The following is a 15,830-nucleotide window of genomic DNA, read 5'->3' as shown; positions in this document are numbered from 1 at the left end:
TGAGTCACGAAATGAGGCTGCGGTTGCCGTTTGGATGCTGCCCATTATTCACAACTGTGCCGCTCTCTGTCTCAGCCCAGTCTATAACTTCCCGCCAATAAAATCTGATATTAACGTAGCCTCATCAACCTCATAAATCTGCACTGAACTCACAGGTTCAGTGCAGACTTAAACTGACTTAAACTGCAGTGTTTTGAGGACGGAGTCTTAGATTGAATAGTCAGTTATTTTTCTTGGCCACTCTCATCATGAGTTAAGCTGTTTTATCAATACTTTGTAACTACTCCAACATTAACATACTGTGTCCATAATAACTCTCCTCCAAAGAGAGCCCATATAGTTCACGTCAGAATTTAGTGTTCCAGCAGAAATGATGGTGATCCCTCTTCCCTCACATTAAAACACAGGTGGGCAGAGACATGCAGGAAGATATAAAAAACACTGACCTTTTACTGACTAGTAGAGGAGCAATCCCGTTTCTGTCATGAGATTCTTTTGAACAAATTATTTCCACGGCTAAGACTTAACTAGAACAATGAGATTAGGCTATTTTCCACAGCACGAGCTATCCATGGAAACGTTTTTGAGTCTTGTTGATCCCACACCTCACAGGAAAGAGACAGGCGGAAAAGGCGGATTAGGGGTCTGCTTCTTGAATCACTCGCATCACAGAAGAATCGCTATTTATTGAGACTTTTGGGACAATCTGCTGCCCTCATTCGTCACATAATGCACATACAGTAACACATCCAATGAAGTGCATCCCCCTTTCAGTGACAAAACAGGCCTGGCCCATCAAGGGTTGGACTCGACTCGACCGCGGTAGGTGTGCTGTGGTATCTGGCACCAAGATGTTAGCAACAGATCCTTCCATCGTGTAAACTGTGAGGTGGCGCTTCCATGGATCAGACTTATTTCTCCAGCACATCCTACAGGTTGGGAATTTGGAGGCCATGTGAACACCTCAAACTCATCGTTGTGCTACACTGGGTCCAAAACGCAGCATGGTCAATATGGGTACCATGAATGATCTGTGAATATGCAGCACAATACACAACAAACTGTGATGCACTGTATATTCTGACATGTTTTCATCAATTTGCAGTACAACAGCTCATATGTTGGATCGGACCACACAAGCCAGCCTTCGATTCCCACGTGCATCAATGACTGCTTTCTTCCATTTGCGCAACATCTCTAAAATTAGAAATATCCTGTCTCAGAGTGACGCAGAAAAACTAGTTCATGCATTTATTACTTCCAGGCTGGACTACTGTAATTCATTATTATCAGGATGTCCAAAAAACTCACTGAAAAGCCTTCAGCTAATCCAAAATGCTGCAGCAAGAGTACTGACAGGGACTAGAAGGAGAGAGCATATTTCTCCTGTTTTGGCTTCCCTTCATTGGCTTCCTGTTAAGTCCAGAATTGAATTCAAAATCCTGCTCCTCACATACAAGGTCTTAAATAATCAGGCCCCATCTTATCTTAATGACCTTGTAGTACCATATCACCCTATTAGAGCACTTCGCTCTCGCTCTGCAGGCCTACTTGTTGTTCCTAGAGTATTTAAAAGTAGAATGGGAGGCAGAGCCTTCAGTTTTCAGGCCCCTCTTCTGTGGAACCAGCTTCCAGTTTGGATTCGGGAGACAGAAACTATCTCTACTTTTAAGATTAGGCTTAAAACTTTCTTTTTTGCTAAAGCATATAGTTAGGGCTGGACCAGGTGACCCTGAATCCTCCCTTAGTTATGCTGCAATAGATGTAGGCTGCCGGGGGATTCCCAAGATGCATTGAGTTTTTCCTTTCCAGTCACCTTTCTCACTCACTATGTATTAACAGACCTCTCTGCATTGAATCATATCTGTTATTAACCTCTGTCTCTCTTCCACAGCATGTCTTTTATCCTGTCTTCCTTCTCTCACCCCAACCGGTCGCAGCAGATGGCCGCCCCTCCCTGAGCCTGGTTCTGCCGGAGGTTTCTTCCTGTTAAAAGGGAGTTTTTCCTTCCCACTGTCGCCAAAGTGCTTGCTCATAGGGGGTCATATGATTGTTGGGTTTTTCTCTGTATCTATGAAGCGCCTTGAGGCGACTTTTGTTGTGATTTGGCGCTATATAAATAAAATTGAATTGAATTGAATTGAATGACCCTGCCGCTGGTTCACCACTGTTCTTTCGTTGGACCACTTGGGATAGATAGTAACCACTACAGACTGGGCACACCTCAAAAAAGCTGCTCTGACCCAGTCGTCAACCCATTACAGTTTGGCCCTCGTCAAACTCGCTGAAATCCCTACACTTGCCCTTTTTTTTTCTTAAGATTTTGTACTCACTAACAGGTGCCATGATGACGAGACAATCAGTGTTATTCACTTCACCTGGGATGTACGTATTAATGGTTACATATTGTGAGATGAACGCTATCTGTTTAATGTGTTGTTGCCGGTTTTGCACCACCAGCATTTCAGCCTAATTTGAAACAACAGTGCATTCAAGTTCCCTTGTAAACATTTTTGTCTTTTTACTATTTTGTCCTTCACGTGTTACCAGTCTGAAAGAAAGCACTATATATAGTTGAGCCAAATGCTGAGATAAAGACTGTAAAACAGCCTCAGAGTCATCTGTTGAGCTGCACGCAATCGTGGAGGGAAGTGCAGGCTGATCTCACAGATCACTGCTGTCACTTCAAAAGCTGTCCATCGTGAAGTGACTTACAAAGCAGGAAAAAATGTATTATGTCAAAGTATCAAAATATGCTATTGCACAGATCTATCCTGCCATTGTTCATTGCAACATTTGTGGCAACATTCAGGCCCTCTAAAGAAGACTTTAAATCTACTCTAAACTATGTAATCTGAGCAGGGGGAAAAGTGCAGAAAGCTTTCTGTATCTAATGTCAGGTGTAATTGGACACAGACCTGTTTTTTACTTGTTTTAAACAATCAAGGATGTCAGGAATGTACTGTCATTTGGCCATTTGTTATATTTCATGTTGACAGGCTTTGTTGTGTTTATCATCTGTTTCTCATTTCAGAAATATCTCCCATAATCCTCTCCTCCGTATTCATCCAAGCCATTTCCACCACCTGACACATCTTCAGTCTCTGTAAGTACTCTGACATACACACGTTTGCCTGTTTTTATACATGTGAGGACCTTTATTGCCCTGAGCCTCAAACATCACAACTACATGCTTAATTTTAATAACTTTCCTCTAAACGTTATTCTAACCTCAATCATAAATACTAGTTTAAATCTTCAAACACTTCTTTGAAGTCACCTGGGACTCTCCAGAATATCTTTCTAATGCATTAATGGCTTCTTCACTTTGATGTCTTAATGCTGAAATTGGTCTTCAGAGTTTGCTGTAGTCTAGTGCGGTGGTGAAATCTGTTATTTCCTACAGAGCGCTGGAGGGAATTGAGATCGCAGATATTCAGACTAAGGTGTTTCTTCCCATGAAGAACCTCTCCCACATGTATGTGTAACACACAGCCGTCACTTCAGAAGAACCAGCATGTTTCGTCATCTCTTCTTTGTCGGTTGTTTTTTTGTTTGTTTGTTTGTTTGTTTTTTACAATTTTTCTCTTTTCTCTACAAGCTATTTCAAGAAGTTTCAGTACTGTTCCTATGCACCTCATGTGAGGTCCTGTAAACCCAACACAGATGGCATCTCTTCTTTTGAGGACCTCCTGGCTAACATGGTTCTGCGGGTGTCTGTCTGGGTCATGGCCCTCATCACCTGCTTCGGTAATCTGTTTGTCATCGGCATGAGGTCGCTGATTCGTGCTGAGAACAACCTGCATGCTGCCTGCATCAAAGTTCTCTGCTGTGAGTAACAACGTAGCACCGGGTGAGACAGTCTCGCAAAATAAAAGTACTTGTAAAAGCAGCAATAAATCTAAATGTCAAGCTGTTCTTTTGGAAAGTGAATAAGTCAGCTTAGCCTTGCTTCTATCCAATGAAACGGGATGAAGAAAATGTAATGTCTGATCATGCTGGGAGGCAAATAAAAGTTTGTTATGCTGGGATGGGATCAAACTGCTTGGAGACTTCCCAATCTACACACTTCTCCTTCATTCTCCTCTTTCACATTCCCTGTGCCTTTCTATGCCACTGTTGCAAAGCCTACTCCAAAAATGCAAAAACTGGAACGTTTTGTAAAGTGGAAATAAAAACAGAATGCAGAAATGTAGAAATCTCATAAAGTTTTACAGATGAGGAAAAAGTTCCGGATAAACTATCAGCTCATTTTGAAATCGATGATAGCAAAATGTCACAACAAAGTGACAAAGCCAAATTTACCAGTGTATAGCATCCGGCCTCATTTAACATCAGTCCATAAAAGTCTGGGACCTGAGGAAACCAGCAGATGGACCTTTAGAAGTGTAACCTTTTCCCATTCTTGTCTGACAGAGGACTCTAGCTGCTTGGCAATCCTGGGTCTAATGTACCTCATACCGTTAGAGAGCCAGGCATCCATGTTTTCCAAAATGAATTTTAAATTTCAATTTGTCTGACCACAGAATAGTTTTCCGCTGTGCCTCAGTCCATTTTAAATGACCTTTGACCCAGAGAAGATGGTAGCATGTCTGGATCATGTTCACATATGGCTTGTTCTTTGCATCATAGAGCTTTAAACCTTCTTGGATGGCACAATGAACTGTGTTCACAGACAGTGAAATCTGGAAGTGTTACTGAGCCCGTGCAGGGATTTCCATGACAAAATCAAGTCTGTTCAGTGAAGTCTAAGGACCTGAAGATTATGGGCATCCAGTACTGATATTTTTCTCCAGATGCGATGCATCTTTTGATGATATTATGTACTGAAACTGGTGAGGTATCCAAAGTCTTCATAAATTTGCAGTGAGGAAAACTGTTCTAAAATTCTTCAATTTGTGTTTTTTTTTTGTTTGTTTTGTTTTGTTTTTTTACAGATTTGTGAACCTCTGCTCATCTTTACTTCTTAGAAACTCTGCCTCTCAGAGATGCTCTTTTTATACCCACTCATGTTTCTGATTTGTTGACAGTGATCCCAATGAGTTGCAAAAAGTCTCTGCAGCTGTTTCTTTTTAGTATCACTTACTTTTGTTTTCTGTGTTGTGTTGTGAGTAGCACGTGACTATGGGTTTATGAGATTGGTATTTGTGTTTACACAGGATCCCAACTTTTTCTGGATTTGGGATTGTAGTTTGCGTCTCCCCTCATGGTAAAAAGCTTCCCTCCCTGAGTCTGTTTCTACTTGAGGTTGCTTCCTCTTTAAAGGGAGTTCTTTCACCACTCTGTTGTCTATGGCTCGCTCATATGGGATTGTCCAATCAAACCATGGGATTGTGGCTATATTAGACTGTCACAATATGAACAAAACTGTCTGGAGGCAAAGTTGTTTCCACTTGGTTTGTTTCCAGAAGTAAAGAAGTTTAATTGTTTTTTTTAAATTTAATGTCAGAAAGCTAACAACATTGTGTTAGAGAAAACAAAAACAAGAGACTAACTCACTAAGACCCTGAGATGGAGGGAAAAGGAAACCATGCAGGTTTTTTGTTCTGCTGTACTTCTTAAATTGTTTACTTTGTCTTATTTGTACATTATTTACGGAGCACCTTTTCTTTGGAGATTGCAGATAGTTGCGTCTTTAATGTGAGGAGCAGATTGTTCTTTTGTTTTTGTTTTTTTGTTTATTTACTCTGTCATTAATGAATAAGTAAAGAAACATAATCATCTAACTCAAGGTCAGGCTTTCTAGGAACATTGAAAATTTGATATAATAGATTAGACGGTGAGAAGCAAGTGGGCTTGAGTTCAGATCCTTAATTAATAAACGGAGGTAAATTTTGAATCTGTGAGAAATGCCTCTTAAAATGCAGTTGAGGTCCTGTCAGATCATTAAAGAAATTCACAGTCACTCAGAGATTGTTTGAGCAGACCCCCACCCCCCAAACCTCGGGATGAGAGGTTTAACAATAAATATATCAAAATTTGTAGCTAGTTGTGAAACTTTAGCAGCTATAATGCATTTAACATCTCACTAAAATTGCATTTTTAATCCAGGGGTGTCTTTGGTTACAGGGAATCATGTTTTTACAGCGGTAATAACTTAGTGAAGAAGACATTATTGTGCAGCTATTAGTAAGTATAAATTTAGATTGCCATAGTCTTCTTAAAATTAAGATGTTAACCACAACGACTGAAAATATGCTTTACGTTTAATTTTTAATATTTTTGGTAAGCTGAAATGTTGCACTATTTATAAGTGCAGCTTTAAAAAAAGGATTAGAGGTATTACAACAGTGAGTTTTAGGATAATCAGAAACACTTTGGGTTTGATGTACAGCAAAGGCAATAGTGTCAAGACACATGTTGTTAGCGGCGCTGGAAGTACATTTAGGAAACCTTTTCTAAAATGATCCGCAATCCTCAATAATGGATTTTCACTGCCTTATCTAAATGACATTGGATTTGCACTCTCTCTTTGACTCAGTGACTTGTTTTTTTTTGTGATATTTGCCATGCCATATGTGCCCTGTCACTACTATCTCGCCTTCTCCGTACTCCTCTGTCCTCCTTTTCAGTTCACGCCCACCTTCTAAAACTTCATTCATGATTTTCTTTTCAAATGCACTGCAGCTCTTCAACTCTTGAAGAATTAAGCTGGTCGTGTGTTTATTCATATTAATATTATTTGTAGTTTTAAACTTTCAATAAAGCAGGAAAAAACAAATTAAAACAACACTACAGAATCTTTAGAAACTGAGACCTTCAAGGTTTATTAAGTAATTGCTTAGGTTATTTAATAGAAAAGAAATGCGGTACTCATAAATATACTTTGATTAGTGTGTGATTACATCTTCCAACAAATTGATCTGTTCTCAAAAACTCTGATTTTATCCATTAAAAATACAAAGGAGCAGGCATCGGTTTGTGGAAGCCACCAACAACAACAGCTGGTTATAAGCTAACATCATGTATCCAAAAAAATCACAGTTTCCTTCTCATAAACAGTTTGTTTATATTCTTGCACCATAGGGTAGAGTTTTTTCATGAGGTGTCCGTTAGAGCCACTATAAAGGAAGTTTCACTAATGTTAATGTTAATGACTAACAGCAGCTAACAACAGCATTTCCCAACAGAAAAGTTTAGCATATCTCAAACAACAATCACTTCAGTATCGCTGTCATCAGACGTGAGCTTCACTGGCTCATCGACTCATATCGGACTCCTTTGCAGCCTCCTAATAGACACCAAACAAACTGACGTCTGAGGCAAACAGCAGACTGACAGCCTACACTCCCTACAGATGAACAGACACCAGAGCTGTTTGTCCTAGAGTGGCCACCATACCTAAGATTATGCACTTGAATTGGGAGGGGTAAGAAAACAGTTGACTGCAATCTAGTGCATCTAGATCTAGTGGTGAGATTTTACACACAGTTTTAGTTTAAACCCAACGCTTACCTAATTTCTTTCCAACCCACCTATCTGCATATAGCAAGATCCATCCATGCTTGTGGTTCCATTAATCTTGCCTGTTGTGGTGACTTAAAAAATATTATGATACTGTTTTTGGGAAGGATGTAGCTGACAGATGGGCTTATAGTCACACAGGGCACATCTGTCTGTAAATAGACTCATAGATGTCATCCTTATCATCCAGGTGCTGACTGCCTCATGGGCGTGTACCTGTTTTTTGTTGGTGTATCTGATGTAAAATTCCGCGGTCAGTACAACCGTAACGCCCTGCTGTGGATGGAAAGTGCAGAGTGTCGGACCATTGGATTCCTGGCCATGCTCTCCTCAGAGGTACTGCCCATGTATATATCACACTTCAGCACACGCAAATATGCATGCAGATTGAGACAAACTGATCTGTACTGTAAAATGGACACATCACAAAGAGTTGCACTTACACATCCGTCGCTTTTTGCTTGTACTTTTGCCCTGCTGTTTTCAGCTAAAGTAGCTTCAAGATTAAAATCATCTTTTGTTCCGCTCACTGGTCGTATCAGCTTGTTTCGGCTCTGCATTATGTAAATATCATGTTTGCAGAGTAAAGTACTCAAATTATGCTCTCTTTTACTTTAAAAACGTGTTTATAATTCACTCTCACTCATTGCATTTAGCTGTTGTAGATGGAGACATAACAAGCTTCAGCTGGAGTTTAACAACCCGTCTCAGAACTTTATGCACTTTCCAGGATAAATCATCATTAGACTGCATTAGCGGCAATTCAGAAAACTGACTTTATAAAGGATGTGAACCCAATTTCCATCCTCTGCATGTTGATTCCTCTGTCATAATAGAGGTTCTACTAATAACAGTGCAGCCAATATTCAAAGCAGTGTTTCAGTTTATAAGTTAAAAACATGTTGTTTTTATTTGCGGTGCATGTTTCTCCTCAGGTGTCTGTTCTCCTCCTGACCTACCTGACTCTGGAGAAGTTCCTTGTCATTGTTTTCCCTTTTAGCAATTTGCGCCCAGGCAAATTTCAGACAGGGGTAAGTTGCACTTTTCATAATGGGGAACAATGTGCCTGATGAATGTCATCCAACTGTTGTCTTTGTCTACAAAGTAATCGTCACTCTTATTTTGAAGAAAAACTGCTGACGAACACACTGCACAAAAGTCCTCAACGCTCACTGACTCAGTAACTGCAGAGCTCCAAACCTCCTCTGCCATTAACATCAGCACAAAAACTGTTTGCTGGGAGCTTCATGCCTTCAGTAGGTGTAAAGTGCAGGTAGCTCATTTTAGTCCACTAGTAATCTTAGCTGTAAGGGAAAACAGTTTGTGTGGAGAACAAAAGAGAGATATCCTTTGTTCTACTGGTTTGGTATGAGGTATAAAGTAACCCCTGAACATCACCAGAAGTCCCCAAAATATTGACCATTTCCAGATTTACTACAGTCTAATATTCATTTTACTGCTTTGAACCAAGTCTAAGAGTCAGCCATTTACTGTAAATATGCTTCCACCCACCTCACATCCACCAGTAAAGAATTAAAAGACCTACTGCTTGTTCTCCCAGATTGTCCACACAGGTGCAGAACATGAAGTGACTCGTCAGTCAGCAGGAGGCAACTTGATTGAACCAGATGTTTGAAATCTGATTAAATAAATGTCAACTAGAGTTTGGAAACCCAGGCAGTCATAACTTTTCTTATTTGGGGAATTTGAAGAGTACTTTGTGTGAAGTCCTGACAGCATGTATGTTGTCCTGCTTTAAGGTGGTCCTGGCTTCGATCTGGCTGCTGGGGTTTATTATTGCAGCCGTGCCCCTAATGAATGAGGACGTCTTTGGGAACTACTACGGACGTAATGGGGTCTGCTTTCCCCTGCACTCTGACAGGCAAGAAAAACCTACTGCCAAAGGATATTCCACAGGGATTTTTCTGGGTGAATAGAAGATTTTGTTTTTCATGAATTTTCATTCCATATTTTATACTTACATAAGTAAGAGACAGCACTCGGAAGTGGGAATAATTCTTTGTGTTATTACTCCACTTTACCGTACAACATAAAACGCCTTGAGGCAACTGTTGCTGTGATTTGGTGATGTATAAATGAAATTGAATTGAATTGGAGTTCAGTAAAATCTTTTTTTTTAATTGTCTTTTCCAGAAAAGAAAGACAATCTTCCATTTAAACTTTAAACACCCAAAGAAATGCAAAATGTACAAAGTGTAAAGTAAAAAAAAAACTACGCAGTACAAATCTGTGAAGCAGAACTGTCGGGTTGCACACTTTTCCTGAGTTCAAAACCACTTAAATACTGTATTTAATACTGTATGAACTGCATAACGCTGTTTGATATAGTCCCAGCCAGCATGAAAAGCATTTGTATCTCTTTAGGTCTAAACCTGGTGGCTTTCCTGGTGATTGTATTCTCCTACTCCAGTATGTTCTGCTCCATCTATAAAACCGGCATCAATGCCACCGACCTGAGGAGCGGACTGCACAGAGATGTGGCTGTGGCCAACAGGTTTTTCTTCATCGTGTTCTCTGATGCCCTCTGCTGGATTCCTATATTTTTGGTGAAAGTCCTCTCGCTGCTGGAGGTGGAGATCCCTGGTAAGAAGTGAAACAGCTGCCTTATAGTACTTATAGTATCTTAGAGGTTTAACTGTATATATATATATAGGTATAGGTCACTGTGTTACTTTATTGAATAGTTTGCTAACAAGCATCAACACAATTATATTTCTCTAGATTTCAATCACTTGTGAAATGTTTCCTTCCTTAGGCACTATCTCCAGCTGGGTTGTCATCTTCATCCTTCCCATCAACAGTGCCTTGAACCCCATCCTGTACACCTTGACCACCAGCTTCTTCAGAGAGCAGGTGGAAGTTTTACTCTGTCACTGGCAGAGGAGACATAATACTCCTCTGCCAGGAGGAGTATTATGTCTGAAGAAAGACCGCAAAAGCCTTACCTCGTCCACAATCTTTATGGAGACGTCACGGGATCTGTGCTACCAGCCACCCGTTTACCTCCAGCAGGTGTCACTTATAAGCGCAGATCCTCGCTATGCCTGATGATGTATTTGTAAAGATACAGCATTTTGTAAGCTACTAGTCCTTTTTTATTGTTTTAGTCCATCTTTAAGAACAAAGCGTGCTTCAACAAGACTTCAACAGACTTTTGCTTGGAAATAATTAGCAGTCACTGTGCCGTCTCATCACGCTCTGACATTTATAAACTGTGATGACAACCCCAGAAACACACGCCAACCACCCTCAACAGATGACTGTCTGATCATGCCATTCAAGCTCCTTGTTGACTTTATATTTGCAATGAAATTTGAAATGAAACCATTTCCATTTATTCACTCACTTTCTTCCTGCCTTCTTCATAAGGTGATACAGGTACATCCTGGAGAGTCATGTAGAGGCAGACATCCACCAATGTTCACATTCACACCCACATCCAGGATAGAATCACCAAATATCCTAACATGAACATATTTGGACCCAAATACAAATAGTACCCAAAGAGAGCCCATGCAGGCCAGACCTTATTGCTTTGAGGCAAAAGACCTAACCACTGTTGCACTTTACCACTTGAATTAATAAAATATAACAAACATAATATAAGAATTCAAGATCTTACAACTGGTCCAGTCATAATTTAGAAAATATACTGTTAATGTCAAGCCATCCTGAGGATGGCACAGACCATAAAATGGGTGTCAAATATAGGGCCCAGGGGCTAGAATTGGCCAGGCAAAAACTCTAGTCCCATTGGACTGCTTTGGGGAAATTGAAGGAGATCATAAATCTTGGACTTTTTACCGTACTTTCATAAGTTTTACAGCTTTTTTCTACTGATAAAGACCACGCTTTTCCTGGAAATTCTTTTTTAATGATAGGACAGTCTGGGCAATGAGCTACCAAAACTTTTTATGTAATTTTACACATTTATTTCTTACTGTCAAAGCCCAAAGAGTCATTCTGACAGATTTCTTTTTAATTACTTACAGCAGCATTTCTTTATCACATAAAAAGAGATGCCCAATTTAAATTGCACTTTTTATTAATCTGTTAAGATGAGGGATGAACTGTGCAGTTAACTTCTTTAAAATGATAGAAAAGCGCATTTCAGTCAAGATGAAAATGAGCTATATGTGGCTCATATGTAAAATGAGTTTGACATCCCTGCCTTAAAATTCCTTAAGTCTATCAAGAAAAGTGTTTAGATGACTCTTGTAAAATACACACATAGATCCTAAACAGTCACTGTGGTGAACTTTTTATGAAGTTTAGAAGCTGTGGGACAAACACAGAGAGACTGACAAATACCAGTGGCATAATATTAATGAAGAACATGTTTTATATACGGAGCTATCCAGTTAATCTCTCCTTACCTACTGGTTTCTTTTTTTTCTTGCCCTTTAATTCCTCCATGCCCATCACTTTTTGGGTGTTTATCAGCTTGTTTAACTATCCTCATAATTCTTGCTTTCATGTCATATTCTTCCATTTACATGTACTGTATCTGCTTTGACTGAACTAATGTTGAAACTGAACCAATATGCTGCCGGCCCTTTGTGCCATAGTCATGCTGTTTAAGAGAACTGCTCTGAACTCTTCATTTGACTGACAACTGGATGAAAGCGTTTTGTACATGTATGTCATATTACATGTAATTAACAAACTGACAAATGAAGAGGCTGAATTGCGACACTCTCAACATCTGCACATGAGACTTTGGAGCTGGACTTTTCCAGATTTCTTTCATGTTTTGATGACTCTGATTTTTTATTTTTTTTTTTATCAGTGCACCAATGTACCTTTAAAAGCTCCTTTAACTTAGTGACAATCATTAAATGTGGAGGAGTTTAGACACTGATGACATGAAAAGGAAAGCTGGACAGATAAATAAAAATGGCTGTTTAATGCTTGCATACATTTCTCATTAATATGCAAAGCAATGGAAACCTAACAAGGCCCTTATTTCCTGTTATGCTGTATTGATGTGCATACGTTTATGTTTAGTGTATAAAATTCGGTACGGATCCTCTCGGTGTGAGTTGTGTGTTTTTTGATGGTGTTTGTTGGTGTCAGGCTCTATATTGGTTTTTCTTAAATTAAATAACAATAAAAAGACACAAACGATTTTTGGCTTTTTTGTATGAGCAGTATAGGTCATTCTTTAAGGCTTTCTGTAACCTGAAAGGAAGACAGCGCAAACAAAAATAAGCAGTGCTGTACTTTAGAGATGAATATTTCCCTATTATAAAATGAACATGACTGAAAACCTTGATTACCAAAAAACAGCACTGACATTGTTTTCCTCTATAAAACCATTCTAGCTAAACTTCCAGTTTAGCTCTGTATCCCTCTCTGTCCACATACCAATAGCTACCAGCTACACTTCTCTAAATGTTTACTTTGTACTTTCTTTTTAGTCACCTTGGACATGGGATAATTTACAAAAAAGACCTACATTTAAACATCCTTCTATCTTCAGTTTATTTTATCAAGATTCCTATTAGCTGAAGCAGTGCAGCACCTTTCTTCCTGGGGTCACAAATCCTTACATTTTAATAGTTTGCTGTTAAACATACACACACACACACAACAAAAAACAGCTTCTCACAGCACAAATTATACCTGATATAACTTTTACAGATCCAGGCTCATGTTAACAGTTTCTAACTGTTGTCAAAAGTGTTTCTCTCTATCTGCAGTGGCACCAAATTCTATTCCTTAATAGCACCATATAAAATACTTCTTATAACTGAATTGGTACTTGCTATCGGTAATACAAATTGTCCTCCTTGCTGATTTTTTTTGTATTAAAAAATATTAATAAAGAATTATACATTTTTAATACAAAAATAACATTTCTAATCAATTTAAATGAAGAATGAAGTAATATTTATATATTCAATTTAAAAGCATAATAAGTAATGTAGTGAAGGACACTTGTGGGTGTTTCTTTTGAGAAGTCATTTAATGTTTTAATCTTCTATGTTATGACTATTTTTAGCCATAACAATAGCACTCACTTTTTATATTCGTATTATTATGTGTAGGATTTTGCACATTTTGTTGTATTTCTAGCTTCTTTTTTTTTTTTTTTTAGATATGTTAGGTTGTATGGTCTCTAGTTTAGCCAGGTTTCTTTTGTAAACAAGACGCTGTTCTCAGTGGGAGTTCTTGGTGAAAAAAAAAGGTAGTTTGTGCTGCTACGTATCATATACGTGCCTGTTATCCTGCTACAACGTGTCTTTGGACTTGTTTTCCACGGCTTTTTCTTCTCTTGATTTGGCCTCACCTGCGGTTCTCAGCATCCTTTCATAGCAGGTGTCCTGCCCTTGGTCCAAGGTGCGCCCCTAGCGACACGTTTATGGACACAGCTGCTAACCAATAGGAAGCTTGTCTTGCCTCAGTTACCGGCTTCTTGGCGTTCGATTGGTTGCTAAGGGCGGGGCACTCACATCCCGGGCAGTAGCGCTGTCAGCTGAGGCGGCACGACTCCTGGAGGAGAGAGACGAGGAGGATTGATGAAAACAAGCCACCGAATCACATAAACAAAGAACTGGTGCTAGGAAATGATCCTGTAGTGGCCGAGGTCGACGCAGAAAAGGTACAGTTAATCTAAATGATTCGCCAGTGCTATGCCCAGTGCTGTTTAACGGCTCTGTGTCAACCACAAAGGCAACCGAGCAATTTCTTAATACAACATCGATAGCTCTAACTACCACGGGGGGCTTCTACTAGCTCTTTAGCAGCTGAGTTAGCCATAGGCTTAGCCGGTTACAGTGGTCGGCCATTAAAAGAAAGAAAAGGAGAATGTGACTTAACCTAAACTCGCTTCTTTAGTTGCCTCGGTGCCACCAACACAGCGAACAATGCCGAGCGGCTTTGTGAGGCAGGTTAGCTAAAGCAACAGTGTTTATCTAAAACAGCGACTATCATAGTAAATCACACTTTATGATGGCTACGCTACACTTTAGCTATCAGCGAGGGAGCTAATGTAAATATCAGCAGTGCTACTTGCCAGTGATTACAATCTGGGAGCATTAAAAAAAGTGTGTCATGTCTGGAAGAGAAAACACGCACGTCTCTCAGTTCCGGTGTCCGTCTGATACCCTGTCTGGGCCTTTTGGACCCCTCACCGATGAGGTGTTTTTCGTCATTGAGAAGACGTGTAGAGTTGTGGGCTGTGGATCAATGTGTAGTCTAGGTCGGGTGGTCTCCCGTTGTTATTATCCCATTGCTGAGATGTCCAGAAGCAGTCAGCTTGGATGTTTTGTGAGAGGAAGCCAGTGTTTGAGGATGTATCATAGCAGGCAGCAGTACCCTGCTGACTGTTTTAAATGTTTTGAAATCTGATTGATATTTAATAGGGGTTTTGTGCTCTTCTGTTGTGTTGTACTGTGCTGTGGTGAAGTGTGCTGTTCACACTGTTCACACATCTCAGGCTTACTCCCTTTCTTTCTCATGAATCATACTCCTCTTCATCACTCCAGCTTTTTTGGCACAGCCAGTCAGCAGCAGCAGTAGGAGTGACCCAGTTAACTCTATTGTTCTGGGTATGGATTTACGCTACAAGTAACACACACACACACAGACAGTTTGACATGTGTGTCAGAGTATTGTGCTTCTCTGAGGTTCCTTCGATCCCTTTAAGTTTGTTCCCAGTCTGGATTTTAAGATATACAATTCCTGAAATCCAGACTGGTGTTTTTGGAATAAGTTTCCTCTACACCAGTCTAGTTTGATTTCATTTTTAAATAAGCATAATGCATTTGCACGGATAGGGATTATTATTACAGATTCAAAGCTTATTTAAGGAAGTCCTTCTTTAATTGTTTGAATCTGAAACTTTTTTTAAGATTTAAATTTTCTTGTACTTGCTGTTTAATATGTGGAGGTGCTTTATAATGCGCTGCCCCACTGGGGCTTCAATTGCCTTTATAGCATGACTAATTTATACATCAGCACCACTGTAGTGGAGCAAAAGCCCTGCATTTTTTACCTTTTAGCATCATCAAACCACATTAAAAATTCATTTTGAGAGAAACTTTATTATTTAAAATTAGAATTGGCATTTGTTTCTGTGCATTTAGTTGTAGAGAATATTGGCTATTCAAACAAAGAGTTTGCTATCAGCCACTATCCATGTGAGAGTATCATTTTAAAATTTTTGGCTCTCTATTATCGGGTTTCTCGAGTTTTGTAGAGAAGCCTTCTTTCACCCCTTTTATGATACTTGAGACTCTGTTTTTTGGCACGTTAGTGTAAATGGCTGAGCTCTTTTAAGCTTTACTGTCTATTTGTCGACAGGCCCTTCAATCCCGCTCACAGGTCACAGAGATCAGATC

At 39.5% G+C, this 15,830-nt stretch overlaps 2 protein-coding genes and 1 long non-coding RNA gene across 3 annotated transcripts in view; 2 read left to right on the top strand and 1 right to left on the bottom strand.

Annotated features, from left to right (window-relative positions):
* Positions 1 to 12,515, top strand: part of rxfp2a (relaxin family peptide receptor 2a) — a 46,750-nt gene extending 34,235 nt beyond the window's left edge. Inside the window, exons 13-20 of the mRNA XM_084940429.1 lie at positions 3,035 to 3,106; positions 3,407 to 3,478; positions 3,602 to 3,831; positions 7,655 to 7,800; positions 8,400 to 8,495; positions 9,225 to 9,393; positions 9,850 to 10,068; positions 10,241 to 12,515. Of these exons, the coding sequence (XP_084796555.1) occupies positions 3,035 to 3,106; positions 3,407 to 3,478; positions 3,602 to 3,831; positions 7,655 to 7,800; positions 8,400 to 8,495; positions 9,225 to 9,393; positions 9,850 to 10,068; positions 10,241 to 10,533 (1,297 nt within the window). The 3' untranslated portion in view covers positions 10,534 to 12,515. The remainder of the gene's footprint in view (positions 1 to 3,034; positions 3,107 to 3,406; positions 3,479 to 3,601; positions 3,832 to 7,654; positions 7,801 to 8,399; positions 8,496 to 9,224; positions 9,394 to 9,849; positions 10,069 to 10,240) is intronic.
* LOC146379206 (uncharacterized) lies at positions 9,992 to 14,901 on the bottom strand. The gene is made up of 3 exons (XR_014801413.1): positions 14,566 to 14,901; positions 13,778 to 13,980; positions 9,992 to 10,065 (listed from the first exon to the last, which is right to left on the bottom strand). It is a non-coding gene; the product is annotated as an uncharacterized LOC146379206 (long non-coding RNA).
* Positions 13,977 to 15,830, top strand: part of fryb (furry homolog b (Drosophila)) — a 53,866-nt gene continuing 52,012 nt past the window's right edge. The window contains exon 1 of the mRNA XM_084940426.1: positions 13,977 to 14,089. The gene's annotated coding sequence lies outside the window, so the exon portion shown is untranslated. The remainder of the gene's footprint in view (positions 14,090 to 15,830) is intronic.

This window comes from Perissodus microlepis, chromosome 10 (genome assembly GCF_051167445.1).
Source record: "Perissodus microlepis isolate ML-2025 ecotype Zambia chromosome 10, ASM5116744v1, whole genome shotgun sequence".
NCBI classification, from domain to species: domain Eukaryota; kingdom Metazoa; phylum Chordata; class Actinopteri; order Cichliformes; family Cichlidae; genus Perissodus; species Perissodus microlepis.
This window is presented reverse-complemented; position numbering and strand designations above follow the sequence as displayed.